At 44.6% G+C, this 17,970-nt stretch overlaps 1 protein-coding gene across 1 annotated transcript in view; it reads right to left on the bottom strand.

The window, feature by feature from the left end:
• Sgpp2 (sphingosine-1-phosphate phosphatase 2) overlaps positions 1-17,479 on the bottom strand; it is a 109,674-nt gene extending 92,195 nt beyond the window's left edge. The window contains exon 1 of the mRNA XM_021158469.1: positions 17,141-17,479. Coding sequence (XP_021014128.1) covers positions 17,141-17,224 — 84 coding nt within the window. The 5' untranslated portion in view covers positions 17,225-17,479. The remainder of the gene's footprint in view (positions 1-17,140) is intronic.
• Positions 17,480-17,970: the final 491 nt, after the last annotated feature.

Here is a 17,970-nt window from a genome sequence, read left to right as displayed (position 1 = left end):
GGTGAGACTCTGTCGAAAATTTAAAATTTAAAAAGGGGCAGGGGTTGGCGGTAGTGGGGCTGGAAAGATGACTCAGCAATTAAGAACACTGGCTGCGGGGGCAGAAGAGATGGCTCAGAGATTAAGAGCACTGACTGCTCTTCCAGAGGTCCTGAGTTCAATTCCCAGCAGCTACATGGTGGCTCACAACCATCTGTAATAGGATCCGATGCCCTCTTCTGGTATGTCTGAAGACAGCTATAGTGTACTCATATAAATAAAATAAATGAATATTTAAAAAAAAAAAAACAGCCAACAACAACAACACTGGCTGCTCTTTCAGAGGCCCCAGGTTTGATTCCCAGCAACAAATTGTATCTCATAACTATCTGCAATTCCAGTTCCAGGGTCTCTGATGCACTCTTCAGGACTTTACAGGTATCAACTATAAATGTAGCCCAAATATTCATGCATACAAACCAAAAGGAGGAAGGCAGGGGTTAACATCTCAGTGGCAAAAGTGTTTGCCCAGCATGCAAAAGGCCTTGGGTTTAAATTACAGTCTCTCTCACACACACACACTGACACACACACACACACACACACACACACAAACTCTCACACAAATTCTAGCATGCACACTTCATTCAGAAAGCAAGTCCTCATGCATGCCAGACAAGCATTTTACCAGAGTCACAGCCCAGCTCAACACTAACTTTTAAAGCACTAAACAAGTTTCTCTTTTCAAAAGTAATGCTTTTCCTTTATTAGTTATGAATCTGGTTATCAACCAGTTATCAACCAGTTATCAACCAGGCCAGGGGTCAGCTGAAGTAGAAGAATAAAAGTATTGATTATGAAATGTTTTTCTAAATCGTGGACCTTTTTTGTAACTCCTTTTAGGCCTGCAATCTATGCCTGCTTACACCAGGAGGACTTGAAATGAGGGTCGATGGTACTCTGGCACTGAGCAGGAAATCAAGACTAGACCAGTCATAACCCACTGTGTTGAAAAACTTCACACAACTCCTTGGGGAACAAAAATTTCAGTTAGTATTAAGGGAACAGAACAGGGTGTCAGAGGTACGCAGACAGAGAAAAGATAAGTGGTCATTGGGTGATCATCTCTTCTCTGTCCAGAGGGAATGATTATCGGACATATACAAGTCCAGCACGGGGGACCCACGGCTCCATTCTGTCTGAGAACATGTATGATGTAAGTGTAGGAACGAGGCAGTTCTGCATCCACCCTCAGAGCCCTCTAGAGGGAGAGACTGAGGTAAAGAGAGCACTCCCTGAGTGTCACCTTTCTCTGCACTGTTACAGATTGTGGGTGACACTTCTAAATAGATACTGTATAATGTATGTTTTGCCTGCCCATTCTAAATTCCTCAACTGCTGCTCAAGGTCCCTGACAAACCACAGATATTTTATGAGACCCAAATGACAGGACTGACCTAGAAGTCACAGAGGGGAAGAAGAGAGATGGCCCCAAGTACGATAAAGGTACAGCTGCACCCACAGACACCCAGAAGGGAGTTGTCCCTGCTTGATACCCTCTTTGTCACCCAGATTACAACTATCTTTTTCCTTACAAGAAAAGAATAAAGATGTATTATTGGTAAGATTTCCTAGGTGATGTACGGTAAACAATTTTGATATGCACATGCACACACAAAACAAAAAACATTGAGATCAGGTGTGGTGATGCACACCTTTAATTCCAGCACTCAGAAGGCAGAGGAAGGTGGGGCTCTATGAGTTCAGAGCCATCCTATTCTGTATGACGAGTTACAGACAACCAAGGTTACATAGTGAGACCCTGTCTTAGTGAGACCCTTTCTTTAAAAAAAGTAAGAAGCTAATAAAAAATTTGTAAAAAAAAATAACCATACACACAGTAGAAAAGTGTAAATATAGGAAATTCCTAGGACATTATCATAAAAACTAACATAAATGTCTGCTAAAGATAGTCCACCTTGCTAAAAATAAAAGAAATGAGAAAGTAAGGTCATGGAATATTTCAAATTGCCTGTTAACTTCCTTCAAAAAAAAAAAAACCATTTCACTAATGGATTCCCAAATTAGTTGGTATAAATATGCAGAGAGAAAAGATTTTTATGCTCAGCATACCTATCTACAAGATGATAATTGCAAAGAAAAGGGGAAAAGTAACCTGGAAGGCTATTACAGTCATTTGTAGGGTGGTGTTTGATATCCCTGGCAATAGACTAAATTAATATTTTATGTGCTTCCTGATACGACGCCATGAAAAATGGCACATGTCTCAAACAGTGGCAGAAAAATGCAGTGGGCAAACCCACACTGAAGGATTCTATGGAGAGTATCAAAGTCAGAAGTCAGGAAGGATTAGAGAGTTGATCCCCACTGGATTCGAGAGATGTGTCAACGCAGCAGACCTTATCATCCTGGACTAGAGCCCAGAGAAGCAACACCGTATCAGTAAGATCCGAAGAAGGCCCAGAGGCAGATACTACTTCTGTGTTTGGATTATTGCACCAGGTTTTGAGAATTACATTTGTTTATTTATTGCCTGCAATCATATGTAGGTGTCTGGGTGTGTGTGCATGTCTTGCCATGCATGGCGTCAGACGACGACGGGCGGGAGTTGTTTTTCTCCTCCTACCTACATAGAGAGTTTGAGGCCAATCTGAACCACATAGAACTTGTAATTAAACAAAAGGTAAAGATGCTGGCCCGTAGACACAGAAATCCAAATGACTACGCACAACGGCAAATGAATTGTCCTGGGTTTATGGGGTGGATGCTACACAGCATGAAAAATAAAGAAACTACTGCTGCCTGCCCACATAAGTCCCTTCTTGCAAGTTCAAGATAAGGAGAGACGGATTCAGGGAGATAGAATGATAAGCTGCAACTACCAGGTGAGGAGAGCTGCAGTGACTTCTGAAATTCCGGAAGGTTCTAAAGCTTCACTTGGGAGATAAAGACAGGTAGCAGGTTTATCAAGTTGTTCATCTGTCTTCATGACTGCTTCATGAAAGCCACAATATCGTTGCACTAATAACGTCAACGAGGAAAGATAATTTTTAGGAGCTGACAGGAAGCCAGAAGACCTGAGTGACATCTCGGAGCAATGGCTGACATTTCCTAAAAGGCAACAGGGCTGCAGATAAGCCCAGAGCTGTAGGATAAGTCTATGGCTATTTAGACGGATGCAGCGATCCAGAGATACACATTGAAATGATCCAAAACCACATATCTTGAAAGCATTATAAAGTGAAACACGATTACACAACTATTAAAATAATGCAATTAAGTAATATTGAAGGATGTGGCAAACACGTAAGGCACAGGTAGATGACGCTAATTCCAAATGTACACAGGTGTTCATGACTTATGTGCTCTGTGCCTTACAAAAGCAGTCTAGAAAATGTCCCTGACACTCGCCTCTAAGAATTGCCACACCAATGTGACAAGACTTTAAATATTTTAGTCTTCCACTTTATCTGACATAAACATGCATTATCTTAGTGGTTGGAAATAATAATAATAAAACAATCAGTTTCCTGGGAGGAAGTGTGACCAGTATTCGGAAAGCCCCAAACTCAATCCCCAGGATCCCATATATCTTGGAGGTGCTTACCTGTAATCCCAGAATTCTGAAGGTAGAGTAAGGAGGATCAGAAATTCAAAGATACCACGGACTTCTTATAGAGTTGGAGGCTATCCTGGGCTACACAAGTTTACCTTAAAAGACAACAACAAAAATTTTTTAAAGGTATCTTCTTAGCTGAAGATCATCAAAAGATCAAATTCTTAACAGAGGAAGCAAGCCAACCAAACCTTAAGAGAGCACCCATTCACTTAAAAAGAAAATCTTTGATGTTCCATTTCAGTGACCTTTGACATCATTTTTCAAGAGAGGACCAATCTTTGCCCTCTGAGAATTAAGCTCCAGGCTTCCAGGTTCAACCTTCTGCCATTAGCCTGTTTGTCTTCCTTCATCCCTCATCCTCAGACACCTCACCCCACCCCACCCCCAGCAACCTCTGACTTAACTCTTTCCCATAAAAGTCTCTGGAAACAAGAAATCGAAACACACCCGGAGAATGAACCGGGCTTTTTTTGTTGTAACAGCCATTACTACATAACCAGCATTAACCGGAGCAACCAGGAAACTGCACTTAATCTCCAAGAACATGGGCCGTAATATCCAAAATAGCTACAAGACACTAGTTCTCTTTCCCCAGACTCCTAAGCCCACCCACAAGACCTTAGGTGGTTAGCCTCTGCTTTTTCTGCCCAGTGCAGCCGAAGCCTGGGGAATTTTCCTCTCTAACACACTTTGCCCATCAGTTCATTCCAAATTGAAGCAAGAAGAAACGTCAGAGATGTGAATTATGGTCCTGCCTGGAATTTGTTTCAGTTTTTTTATTTTCCTAACGTGTGGAATGCATTTCGCCAGGCAAGTACCATCATGAAGGTCAGTGGATACCCCAAATGTCAGCCTTTTCATAGGTCTCTGACACAGACAGGAACACTCTCAAAGGGTTGCCTGGAAACCGGGAAGGTGTTTTCTGCAAAAGAAATTGCAAAAGAAATAGCGTGCTACATCAAATGCAAGAATGCCTTGGCTTAAGATCAGCTTTCTTATCAGGGCAACAGGAGATAGGGTTAATCATTAACAAAAGAAAGTATGGCTACAGAAAATGCAATTGCTTCATCAGCCTGGAAATCTTGACACCTTAATTACAAATGAGGGAAATCAGCATTAGCCCTTGCCTGTTGTCAACCGGCTTCACTGGGTCTCCTTTCCGAGGGACAGGGGTTTCACCACAACCACAGTGTCAGCAATGTGCACACTTCCCCCTTATGCTGTCCAGTGGAAGAAATGAAAACAACTAAAAGTCATTCATTAATCAGACCCCTTAATCAGTTCCTGGCTGAAGAGGCAGGAATGGGGACTGGAAAGGGCTGGAAAGCTAAAAGAAGATGCAGCTGGGTGAGTGTTAGTCCCACCCTCCACTGTGAAAGGAGAAGGCAGATGTCTGCATGGATGCCCAGTAGGGAAAGGAGAGCTTCACAGTCCATCATGTTTCCATCATTACATAGTACTAAACTCGTGACAGGGCTCCTAACATGCAGGATGCCTGAGCCTCAACACCTAGAACCACGGGGTGGGGGTGGGGTATTGAATCTGCTATGTTCCAGGTACATGTCAGGCCTGAGGATACCTGGGTGAGCAGAGGGATTTCACATTAGAGGGATAATAGACTCCCATTAGTTTTCTCCATTTCCACCCGTTCCCATCCCAACCAAAGTGGCAGAAACAATGATAGCACGGCTGGGGACACCAAGGATGAGCAGCTGAGTTTGATTCGTAGAACCCATACTTGAAATAAATAAAAAGGCAGATGTGAGAGGGAAGCAGGGACCATGGGTCCCTGGGGCTTGCTGGAGCTAGTCTAGTCTCCAGCCAGGCTAGCCTACTTGTCTAGTTAGAGGCCAGTGAGAGATCCTGTCTCACAAAAATAAGTGAAAGGCCCCTGAGGAATAACCCTTGAGGTTATCCCATGGTCTCCCCATACACGTATGTACATGTAAACTCAAGCTACATGAGCACCCAAATACAACACACACACACATGATTAAGAACACTTGCAGAGGACTGGAGTTCAGTTCCCAGCACCCACATGGTAACACACAACCACCTGTAACTTTAATAAAGGCTTCTGACCTCCAGGGGTCACATGCATACATACATACATGCACATGCATATGCACACATTTAAAATAAATATTTTATACTACTAAAGATGTTTATTTTATAAAATCATTAGATTACAAAAATCACATGGCCGAAGAGACGAGAATTTAGGAAGAATCCTGTCTGCTGCTGTGATGACCTGGAACCAAAATTTAAAACTGAAAGAAGCCAATGGTGAGGCTAAGTTGTCCTCATTTACAAGTAGCTACAAGCAAGTTTTTGACACGGATACAACATGGGATTCCAATTATTCACAAAGACTTTTTGTTTGTTTTAGTTTTTGAGACAGGTTTTCTCTGTGTAGACCAGGCTGGCCTTGAACTCATGAAGAGCTCCTTGCTTCTGCCTTTTGAGGGCTGCATTAAAGGTGTGCGCCACCACGCCTGGCTTCACAAAAACTTTTCCACGAAATTCCTTATGAGTGGGAAATGTTATTACTTTGTATATACTATTTAAAATCTATCCTTAACAAATCCTTACTATATATCTTTTCAACTGCACTTTACTGAAAGTTTAGTGAGCCCGGATCCACAATCACTTCATGGCGCTCTGTTCTAAGCCAGCTTTTATTTTCTACTATCATTCATCTTACTGTTTTTCCCTTTTATTGAAAGTAGAGTTTTTTCTCATATAATATATTCTGATTATTGTTCCCTCTCCCTCAATTCCTCCTGGTTCCTCCCTCTCCCCTCCCACCCAGATTCATACCATGGAAGGAGTTACAGAGACGAAATTTGGAGCTGTGACGAAAGGATGGACCATCTAGTGANTGCCATATCCAGGGATCCATCCCATAATCAGCTTCNAAACGCTGACACCATTGCATACACTAGCAAGATTTTGCTGAAAGGACCCNGATATAGCTGTCTCTTGTGAGGCTATGCCGGGGCCTAGCAAACACAGAAGTGGATGCTCACAGTCAGCTATTGGATGGATCACAGGGCCCCCAATAGAGGAGCTAGAGAAAGCACCCAAGGAACTAAAGGGAACTGCAACCCTCTAGGTCGAACAACAATATGAACTAACCAGTACCCTGGAGCTCTTGACTCTAGCTGCATATGTATCAAAAGATGGCCTAGTCGGCCATCACTGGAAAGAGAGGCCCATTGGACTTGCAAACTTTATATGCCCCAGTACAGGGGAACGCCAGGGCCAAAAAGGGGGAGTGGGTGGGTAGGGGAGTGCGGGGGTGGGTATGGGGGACTTTTGGGATAGCATTGGAAATGTAAATGAGGAAAATACCTAATTAAAAAAAAAAGAAGACAAACAGGCCTTCTAAGGGATAATAACAAAGCAAAATGTCCCATTCTGGAGCCCGTTCCTGCAGACTGAAAGCTGCAGAGTCTCTATGACACAGGACAACAAGATATCCGAGAGGAGACCCGGTGAGGATCCAGTACTGATAGAACAGCAGATGTCAGAGGCCCTGAACCAGCCCAAGGACTCATTGCAATGAACCTGTGCAAACAAGGAAGAAGAGACAAAAGGGTGACACACTGACACACACCATGACACACTGCAGCTTCCACAGCAAGAATGGGTTTCCTTTGCTGGTGGGCAGGTTACAAGGGTGAAGGGCACATGCAAGGGGAGGGGCAGATGAGTGGGATTGGGGTACATGATGTGAAACTCACAAAGAACCGATAAAAAGTTTAAAAAATATAATAAAACTAAAGAAAACCCAACTCATCAGAATTAGACAAAACGAACAAGAGAAGGCACAGAGTCCAAGAGAAGGCATAAGAATCAGAAAGGCACTTGATCATACACTCATACATACACTCAGGAATTCCATAAAACCACTGAACTAGAAGGCATAATGTATACACTGAGGCCTCGGTACAGATCCATGCGGGTCCTGTGCATGCTGCCTCAGGCTCTGTAAGATCACATGAACATCTATCGTGTTGATTTAGAGGTCTTGTTCTCTTAGTGTCCTCCATCCCCTCTGGCTCTTACACCCTTTCTGCACCCTCTTCGACAGGGTTCTCTGAACCCTGAGGGAGGGGATTTGATATATACATATGCAGAGATTTTTTTTTAAATCTTTAAATAAATAAATAAATAAATAAATAAATAAATAAATAAATAAATAAATCTATACAAGTGGCAGGGACCTACATGTCCTGGTTGCACGGGGAGACTCAAAGCGGAAATTTCTGGTTGTGCCACATGCTGCAGGCTAAGGCAAGACCCATGATAGGACCTGTCATGTTTGGAGAGAGCATAAATAGGACTCAAAAGACAGTGACAGGGTACTTGCATAGCTAGCTGTGCAATTCTTCATTGGTCTCACATCTCTGCTGATCTTCACTTCATTGAGAGAGAGCTTCCCTGGCAAAGCTGGTCGCTCCTGGTGGAGGAGGCCTGGCAGTTTTGGCTGGATCTTGCCACTGCTGCTGATTCGTGTTTGGTATCCTGACACTACTGATCTGGACTGCTGGTATCCAGACAACAGAGATTAGAATTGCCCCCAAAGAACCATTTCTAAACAGGTCCACATCCCCTTGTCCTATTTACCGTCATTTCTCCCCTACCTTTGGATGGTGGGCTAGCATTTGAGAACCCTTATTAAAGTAGGTTTTGAAAAATCTAAGCCTACAGAGACCCTTTGTGCAGAGAACTCACTACAAAAGGAAGAGTTGCACGGGGTAGTTTCCTTTCCACCAGTTTCCCACATTCAGCAGCTCTGATGGCTTTCACAGACCTCCCATCTCCACTCAGAGCTTCTTTCCTTCTGCTCTTCCCATTGCTCTCTTCTCTACCTCAGCACCCGCTTTCCTCTTACCCTTTCAGCCTTAAGCTTTCTTTCTTTTTTTTTTTTTTTTTTTTNTTTATTNTATNTAAGTACACTGTAGCTGTCTTCAGACACACCAGAAGAGGGAGTCAGATCTTGTTATGGATGGTTGTGAGCCACCATGTGGTTGCTGGGATTTGAACTCTGGACCTTCGAAAGAGCAGTCGGGTGCTCTTACCTGCTGAGCCATCTCACCAGCCCCCAGCCTTAAGCTTTCTATTGAACGGCATCTCCTCTCTTTCCCGGAGTTCATCACCAAACTGTCTAAGTCCTTGTGGCTGGGTCTTGTGTTCTCCCTTGGGTGAGCAGGTGGATTTAACCTCTATCCCCACTAGAAGTCTGATGGATTATTAGTCAGTAACCAACAGGCAGATCTCAGGCAGAGCAAGCTCATGCCAGGCCATTTCATAAGAAAGCTGTCCAGTCTACAAGCTCAATGACTTGATCTTTATCCAATCAGCACGAAGCTGTAATGATGGGCCCACAGTCTGCAACATGATGATCTACATTTTAAGAAGCCATTTGTAAGGGAAAGACCACATATCACAAAGAGCCACAAACAGACATTAAGGTCTCATTTCAGGTTAGTCCTGTCTGCATTGCTGTTTGAATCTTGAAGCTCTACTTAAAAGGCTTTTGCACCAACTCTCTTAATTCCTAGGTGAGCGTTACTATAAATCACATACCCTTTCTCACAGAGACACCCTGAAATCCCTTCTTAACTCGCTGTTCTATGCTACTGATTTTATTTTGGCCCGAGGAACAAAACTGATTCACCATCCTCATGTCCTTGGGGTGAAGTCCAAATTCTGCTACATTAAGGCTCCAGCTCCAAGCTCCACCTTTAGCCCCACATGCCAGTCAGAATGGTTGCATCAAGCTTCTGAGGCACCAAAGCTCACGACTTTTCATTCACTCTTTCAAATCTGCCCTCCACTTTTCTCCAGAGAAACTCAGCTTTATAAACAGAATCAGCTAGGTACCCGATATCCCTGGCTCTTCTGATGGGATCTGACCAAAGGGGAGGACTGGCAGATATGATGGCAGATGGGGTGGATGGTGTGTGAACTCAATAGGTTTTTTTCCCCAGCCTTTCCTTTGTTGTGTGTGATTACCTCTCTCTCCAAAGTCAGAAGTCAGTGTGTCTGTACATGCGGCTGTATGGGTATGTGCATGCTTGTGTTTGTGTGTATGTGTGTGTGCATGTGTGTGTGTCTTGTTGGGAATCAGATCCAACACTTGCATGCTAAGCCAAGCATGGAGTTATCACCTCAGTCCATGGTTCTCTGCTCAGTGGCCGGGTGCTCTCAGGGATCTGCCTTTCAGCTCAGCTGCCATTGGCTCTTCTGTTACTAAAACCCTTTTCTCTCCCCTTTCACACAGAGGCTTTATTTTTAAAAATGATTTCTCTTTCTTTTAGGAGCACTGGTGTCTTGCCTGCATGTGTGAGGGTGTCAAACACCTTGGAACTGGATTATAGACAGTTGTGGAGCTCCTGTGTGTGTGCTGGGGATTGAATTCAGGTCCTATGGAAGAGCAGCCAGTGCTCTTAACTGCATAGCATCTCTGTAGCCCAAGGCGGATGTTTTCGGATGCTTCATTTTCCCCTGGTGTTTTTTTTTTGCCCACATATTCACAAAGGAATCCCTGTTTGAACTCCTCCCATGTACTGAATCTTAAATAGATTTTACTTTCAGAGCAATTTTAATTTAAAAGAAAAAAAAAAGAAAATAGTATGGCCACATCTCTCCATACATTCTCCTGCCAATCTCCACTGGTACTGACTTTCTATATTAGTACGGTACATTTGTTTCAGAATGCTACATTATAATTAAATGAAGTCCATCCTCTATGCAAACTCTCTTAGTTTCATCTAAGGTCTATTTTTCTGTCCCATGGTCCTGCCCAGGGCTTGTTTATCCCAGTCATCCGTTTCCTTAGGAAACTGAGACTGTTTCTCATTTTCTTTGTTTGTGATGACTTCGACAGTTTTGAAGAATACTAGTCAGGACTCGCAGGCTGGCAGTCACTATGTGTTCCGGTATGTCATTTAGATATCCACCAAGAGCACACACACTGTCACCGACTTTCACTGTTGGTGCTACTTCTACACTGTAAAGTTACTTTCCCGTGCCTGTCTTCCGTATTAGATTATCTGCAAGCCCCTACATGCAGCCCACATTTAAAAGCCAGGAGGGCATAGGCTTGAGGCAATAGCTGGACTGCTGAACTGCTCACCTGGAAAACACCCGGTCCTGAGTGTTTGGTCCCTTGAACCCGTGTGAAAACATTGGACTTGAGGGTGCCTGTTTGCAATCCAATCCCAACCACAGACAGATTCTTGGGGCTCAGTAGCCAGTCAGCCTAGCCTATTTGCTGAGTTCCAGGTCAGGGAGAGATTGTCTAAAACAAGATGTAGGATGTCTCAGGAATAATGTCTATGACTGTCCTCTGGGCTCCACCCCACATACATTCACCAGTGTACACACACACACACACACACACACACACACACACAATGGCTAGGAATGTGGCACATGTCAAGTTTTAGCACATGAAGAACCCCAAATCCAAATAAATGAGTTTCTCTTATTTTTTTTTTCTTACCTATTTTATCTATCTTTTTAAAGCCTTAACAGGAGACATCAAGGTCTCTGCTAGGGAGCCAGGTTCCACAGAATCTTGTCCCCTGAAGGCATTCCTTTTTTTTTTTTTTAATGTTTTGTTTAATGTGTGTGAGTGGTTCACCTGCATGTATGTCTGTGCACCAAGTACACATGTCTGGTGACCATGGAGGCCAGAAGAAGGCCTTGGCTACCCTCAAACTGAACCTACGGGCATCTGTGAGCTGCCATTTGGGTGCTAAGAATTGAACCCCGGTCCTCTGGGAGAATAGCTCTTAACAGTGCTCATAACAGCTGAGCCATCTCTCCAGCCCCTGAATTTATCATTCTGTTCTTTTTTTTTTTTCTTCATGTTGCCATTTTTATTTGAGCTCTCCTAGGGGCGGGACCTAAATTTCATATATCTTTGTGTCTCGGAGATAGATGACTGTTCTAGAAACGTGGCAGCTGATCAATAAATGGTTACAAGCAAGGGAAGCAAAGAGGAGATACATGTACAAGTGGCCTATTTATTCCAATGAGGAGAGACGCCATGAAGGGGTCACCTTGGTAAGGAGAGGGCAGTGTGTGTGTTCATGCTTGTTCACCAGATCATACCCTGCCTCTGGGATCATTTGGTAAAAATCAATGAAAGGTCATAGCATACATCTATGATTTTTCATAGATCCATTTAAATTAGGAGACTACCAATGGGGTGTGGAAATATAGTTATATAAAGATGCTGTTATTTTTACTATGAAAACTGGCAATAATCTAAAGGCCCAGCAATAAACCAGCAAAATTCCCATATGCTGGAGTGACAAGAAGCCACTAAATAGTCAACTTGGCTTGAGCAGTTGTTATCGGCAAACACAGGGGCATGGGGAAATCTTTTCTTCATATGTTATCAAACTTTCTCCTCTGAATAATGATGACATCTGTAACTAGAAGGGGGAAAAATCACATAAATCTGTATTTTCAAAGTGGTGTGTTTACCCTTTCAAGCCTGAACACCCCCACAAATGATAATCAAAGCTTGAAGTTTGACCTGCCTTCCAGGTTAGCTTGGATTTAGTCAAAATGTTGCCGTTTTCATGACCACTTCTGTCCATATACTGAACACCCTAAGGATGAGAAGGAAGGGGAAGTCAGAGCTTCTCAGACACTCAGAGGCAGTTCTGTTGGGCTCAACTCTGGACATTATTTTGCTTATTTGACTCACTTTTAAAGTTCTGCTCCTTTAAGTGACTACAAGGTACAGCCATTTAGCAAAGCGCAATTCTGTGCCACTCTGCTCTTGTGCAGATGGGACAAGAGAGACCCAGACTAGTCCACATGACACAGCAAGGGCCTCCCTCCCCCAGGAAGTTAGCAAACCCATAATCCAATGAAGGCATTCTGTAGATTTACAGCTGGCATAGAGGGTCGCAAAAGTGTGAGGAGAGAGAACAAAATTGCAAAGAGTTTTAAACAACTTACCCCCCCCATTTTTATAACAGAAGCTTTACTGATTTACATTTTGCAAAATTCATTCATTCAAAAATACTACAATACATCCACAACGCAACCAGATTGAAAATAAAACAAGAACGCGAGAATGATTTAAATGAGAACTGCCCCACTTAGACTTCAGGATTTGAAAAATTTAGCCCCTAGTTGATGCTTGGAGAGGTTTAGAGGGAGTGGTCTACTTGGAGGAAGTACATCACTGGGGGCGGGCCTTGAGGGTTTAAAGCCATGCATCCTACTTCAGCTCTCTGCTTGATGATGCCAGGGCTCAGCTTCTGTCCGGATTCCTGAAGAGCCTACAGCTTACTACCAGGTTTTCCTGCGTGATGGATTCTCTCCCTCTAGAACCATTGTAGTTGCTATGGTCCTAGTGTTTTATCACAGCAACAGAAAGATAACCAGTAGACCAAGTAGACCAAAAACAAACTCAAAACGGTCTTTCTGAAACCCGCTTACGTGGGCCTGAGCTTCACTCCAGGACACACTTCCTCTTGGTTAATGATGCCTTACTTTTAAAACGCGAAGAGGTGTGAGATTTTTATCTTCTCATTTATTTTGCTTCCCGGACTTCTTGCTCATCAAAAACGACAATGGTGGTGGCTTTTCACTGCATTGCTCCTTTGACCCATTTTAAATTGTAATTTAATTTTAATTTTTTTTAAAAAAGTTCTAGCTCATTTCCAAGTTTTAAAAACCCACCAGTCCCTGAGCTTGCTCCAAGTTCAGGCCACCCTCTAAAACTCCATCCCCGCAAAACCCTACATAAGCCTGCCTCCCACTCAGTTTCCTTCTGCGGCTCTCGAGCAGAGGCAGCCACATTCCTGTGTCTTTCACAATAAATCACATGTGAAATTTGGTGTGTGGTGTGACTTTGGGTTAATCTTTGGCTTCTGACTATCAGGATACCTTTTCTCTCAGAGCAGCAACATCTACATTAAAAGTTTATGTTAATAGTCTCTCCCACATCATTTTTATTTTGTATGCTTTTTAAATTACCGTATGTGTCAAATATCATTATGATGCCATGGAACAAAGTTTTTTTGTATTTTTGTTTGGGTTTTTGGTTTGGTTGGTTTGGGTTTTTTGGTTTTCTGAGACAAGGTTTCTCTGTGTAGCCTTGGCTGTCCTAGAACTCTCTCTGTAGATTACTCTAGCCTGGAACTCAGAGATCGGATTGCCTCTGCCTCCTGAGTGCTGGGATTAAAGGCTCGTGCCATTGCCCAGCTCAGAACAAAGTATTTCTCAACACAGCTTAGTTTTGATTTCTCCCCAACCAACTTTTAGAACTATGTGTGAGCAGTTGTCGAAAAATATTTATTGAGCATAGTGAGGTTTGGAAAGTCCTTATCCAGTCAGATGTATTGATGAAGAAAGGTTATACAAAGTCTAATACAACTGTGTTGGGCAAGCAACAGAAATCAAAACATCATTGTATGGAAAGTTGGCTTTACCTCAGAACAAGTAAGAACAGTTCTATCCAGGCATCTGCCTCCCTACCCAGTTCTAGGATCCCTGCTGGGAGCAGGATAGCCTTGCTAAGGCTACTCAAGTATGGCCCCCAATGGTTAATCCTGCAAACGTTACTTGGTTACTTGGTGAACAACAGCGATATCTCTCAGTGCAGTAATGTACCTCATTACTTCTTCTTTGCACCCTGTCCTGCCAGGTCTGATGCCTCACACTTCTTGATAAGGTGCATACATCAAAGCCCTGACATTTCTGCCCAGGGAGCTTCCAGTTTAGACTTCGGAATCAAAGATCTGGCTATGCAGCTATCTGGGTTGTTCTCAACCCTGGGGCATCAGACCTCCTGGGCAATGTCTAAGGCCCCATTAATTTTTTTTTTTTCAATGATGGCTTTATGCAAGCTGAGCCACACCCTAGCTTGTAAAAGATGTAGTTAATCTTTAACCTAAAAGTGTGTGGAATTACTCGAACTTGTAGGGAACCCTTATCCATTTCCTTACTTGTCCAGCATTAAGGATTAAACAACATACAGAAAACGCAGAAGATGAATTGGATTCTTTGAGACCTAAAGTAACTCCAATGAAGGAATTAACTTCTCGGCTGTTTGAAGGATCCTAGATCAATGTCCCTGGACTGTCTTTTAGGCTATGTAGGAAAAAAAAAATCACTTGATATTTTAATTTGATCTTCAGCAGACTCTGTTTAAAACCTTAAAAGCTATTGATTTTTTTCTACTGTAATCTATGCTTAGATAGCCACAAAATTCACCGAGCTTCAAGTGGGTGAAAGTCCAAGGGAAGAATATGAGCAGAACAAACCTCTTACAATGTTGGAGATTTCATCTACAGGAGGAAGCTGGGTGTCCATCAGATTCCCCACACAAAGGCACAGTTACACAATGTAGGCCATTCTACAGCCAACAACCCTCAAGACGCAGGGAGAATTCCCAGAACCAGAAAGAGCCCCAAGACAGCAAAGGGCATGTCGAGGAGCTTGCCTTCCATTCCAAAGTTGAAGGGTGTCTGCTTTGACAGTACATACCTAAAACCCCAGCCTTTGGGAGGCTCAGGCAGTTTTATCAGTTCAAGGCTAGCCTGGGCTACAGATCCATACTGTCAAAAAACAAACAAACAACAACAACAAAAACCAAGAAAACAAAAAACAAAACAAACAAACAAACAAAAAAACCCACTGGAAGGGCTGTTCAGCCACCTCCTGGTTTGTAAAAGCCAAGGGAGAAAGAAAACAGGGCTGTGGGCAGAGTTGTCCCAATGGCCCCCTTGAAGCCCTGTGAGTTATCTGGGGGCAGGGAAGCAATTACTTCTCAGGGGGGAACTTTCCATGTGTTTGTTAAGGATTAACCTTTCCACATCTTTTAAAACAAACCTAAACAAACAAACAAACAAACAAACAAACAAAAAAACCAAAACCAAAAACAACCCTCACGAACCCTTCCCTTATCAAAAGATCTTGAGTTATTTTTTTTCCTGTTATGGCTACTACAGGGATTTAATATCCTGAACTTTCAGTTTTCTTTTACTTATTTCATGGACTTCAGTAATCCAAGCGCTGGGAACGAGAACCCCACTCCTTGATTCCCCAGACCATCTGGGACTACAAGAAGGAAGAAGCCTTCCCCAGAATGTGCAGGCAAGTAATCAAGGGGATTGTGTAAAAACAATTTAAGAAACATTAGTGGAAAAATTCAGTCCTGAATGAGGAAGAGCAGGTACAGGAGAGACAAGTCGGATAGAGTGCAGCCCCAGCGCTGGTCCTGAGCCTAAGCAGAGAGCCTGTACAGGAAAACGCTTCCCCGTGGGGGTGGGGCATTGGGCTTACGTCCTAGCACCTTTTGAGGCAAGGCTCTGGCAAAGAGAGATGTCTTGAATTAATCTAAAAGCTATCAGCATGCCGTGCAACACAGTGAAGTAACTATAAAGTGAAAATATTATAAAGAAGAATTTCTCTAGCTGAGAATACACAACTAGCCTATTGCCACTTTTCAAATGAATTCTGTAATCCGATGCCTCTAGTATTCTGTCCTACACAAGCGCCAGGTTCTTAAGTAGTTATCTCTATATAAGGACGTGTCACCTTCCAGTCACCAGAATCTCTCAGAAAGAATAAAACATTGAAGAAGGGGGTGGGGTGGGGGAGGGGGAGTAGAATTGCTTCTGTCCTGGTTTGTTATTTTCTACTTAGCAGAGGGAAAGGGCAGCTGCTGGTGGTGCCCGAGGGAGACAAGCTTTCCTAGCTGCCATCTGCCGCCTGCCTGGTCCTTTCAGCCTGGAGGAGTCCCTGTGCACCGCACAACGCAAAGCTGCAGTAGGGTTGTATAACCTTGCTCCGGCTGCAAAGCATCTACCGAAAAGGCCGAGAGAGCCACTCATAAAAGACCAACCAGTGCCTCCAAAACTAGGGGGACGTAGGGAGGGAGACGGTGTTGCACTCCCATCCCTAAGGTTAGGTTAGCTGCGGGGGCGGGACTGTGAATTCCCAGAGGAGTCTAGGGCGGGTGGTTCAGCAAAGCAAAGCGCGCGACTGGGAAGTCTGCATGGAGCAGGAGGGGGGGGCGCGGGGTGGGGGACGCGGCAGCAACCTAAGGACTTTGAGGAGTTCTCAGGCTGTGTCCCAGGGAAGTGCCAAGGACATCCCCGCTCCTCTTTTCAGTTACGTAACTCTCACACTTTGGGTGGAATCTAACGAACTTACTCACTAAAGCAATTAAAGTAGAAAGTCTTTCCGCGGGTGCATGCAAAGGTGGTGTCTGAAAAGAAGTGACTGACTGCCACCTGCAGCGAGAAAGGGTGGCATCGGGTGACTATTCCCCGCCGTGCCCTTCCTAGGATGGAAGCCGGGTGGCGGCGGATGGAGCCCTCCAATCCCCATCTAGGCGTCAGCCGGAGCCGCAGGTAAGCAGGCGGCCGTCGCCCTCCTCCCCACGGCAGACAACGAATCCCGGTTGTCGGGGAGATGAGAGACCTCCGCGACCCCTGTCCCCCACTTCGAAAGGCCCTTCCCCCGAGGACTGACCTCCCGCGCCGGGAAGAGCCCGCAGCGGCGTTGGAAGCGCGCCACGAGTTGTGAATCCCGCAGGCTCCGCAGCAGCTCGGCCATGGTGAGCGGTGACCCTGCTCCTCCGACCCGCAGCCACGCGCGTCCGTGTCCTCGGCGTGCGCCCTGGCCTCGCGTTCCGCAGCCCGATGCTCCCAGCGCAGGACGGGCGGGGCGCGGTGCCAGCCAACAGGTGCGCCACCCGGGTCCTAGCGCCCGCCCTACACGCGGGCAAGCCCAGGTGTCCGCCACCACCTTGCACGCGTCACCGCCCCTTCCTAGCCAACTGGGCGGCCTCAGTCCCTTACCTGCCTGCTGGAGAGTGTGCTTGCAACTGCGTGGACGGGTCCACGTGCATGACCTATGCGCCAACCCCACTCCGGCGCATCCTTCCAAGTGCTGCCGGAAGCCTGGACGCTTTGTGACCCTCCTTTCAAATCTGGAGTTCAAGGTGAACTCCACTACACAGGCCACTACACACGCGTCCCCCACATCCCAGCTCCCTGCCCCAACCTTTGCTTGTTTTCTGCAAGACTTAATTCCCAGGGAGTCTGGTTCCTAGGGAGAATTCTCAGTGATTTCTAAACTTCATGAAATGTTTCCTTCTCACAGGCCAGTCACCTCATTTATATTTGAGAAAGAATAGCAGAAATGCGGAGAGTCAACCCGGGTGATTTTATGGAAAAATAGAAATCTCTCTTTCTCTTTCCTACCCGCTGTGTGTGTGTGTGTGTGTGTGTGTGCGCGCGCGCGCGCGCCTGTGTGGTCCTACTGTCTCTCTCTGTCTCTATCTTCCTCTCTTTCTCCCT

The sequence above is a fragment of the Mus caroli genome, chromosome 1 (genome assembly GCF_900094665.2).
Source record: "Mus caroli chromosome 1, CAROLI_EIJ_v1.1, whole genome shotgun sequence".
In the NCBI taxonomy this organism is placed as follows: domain Eukaryota; kingdom Metazoa; phylum Chordata; class Mammalia; order Rodentia; family Muridae; genus Mus; species Mus caroli.
Note: the sequence above shows the minus strand (reverse complement) of the source record. Positions and strands in the feature narration are given on the sequence as shown.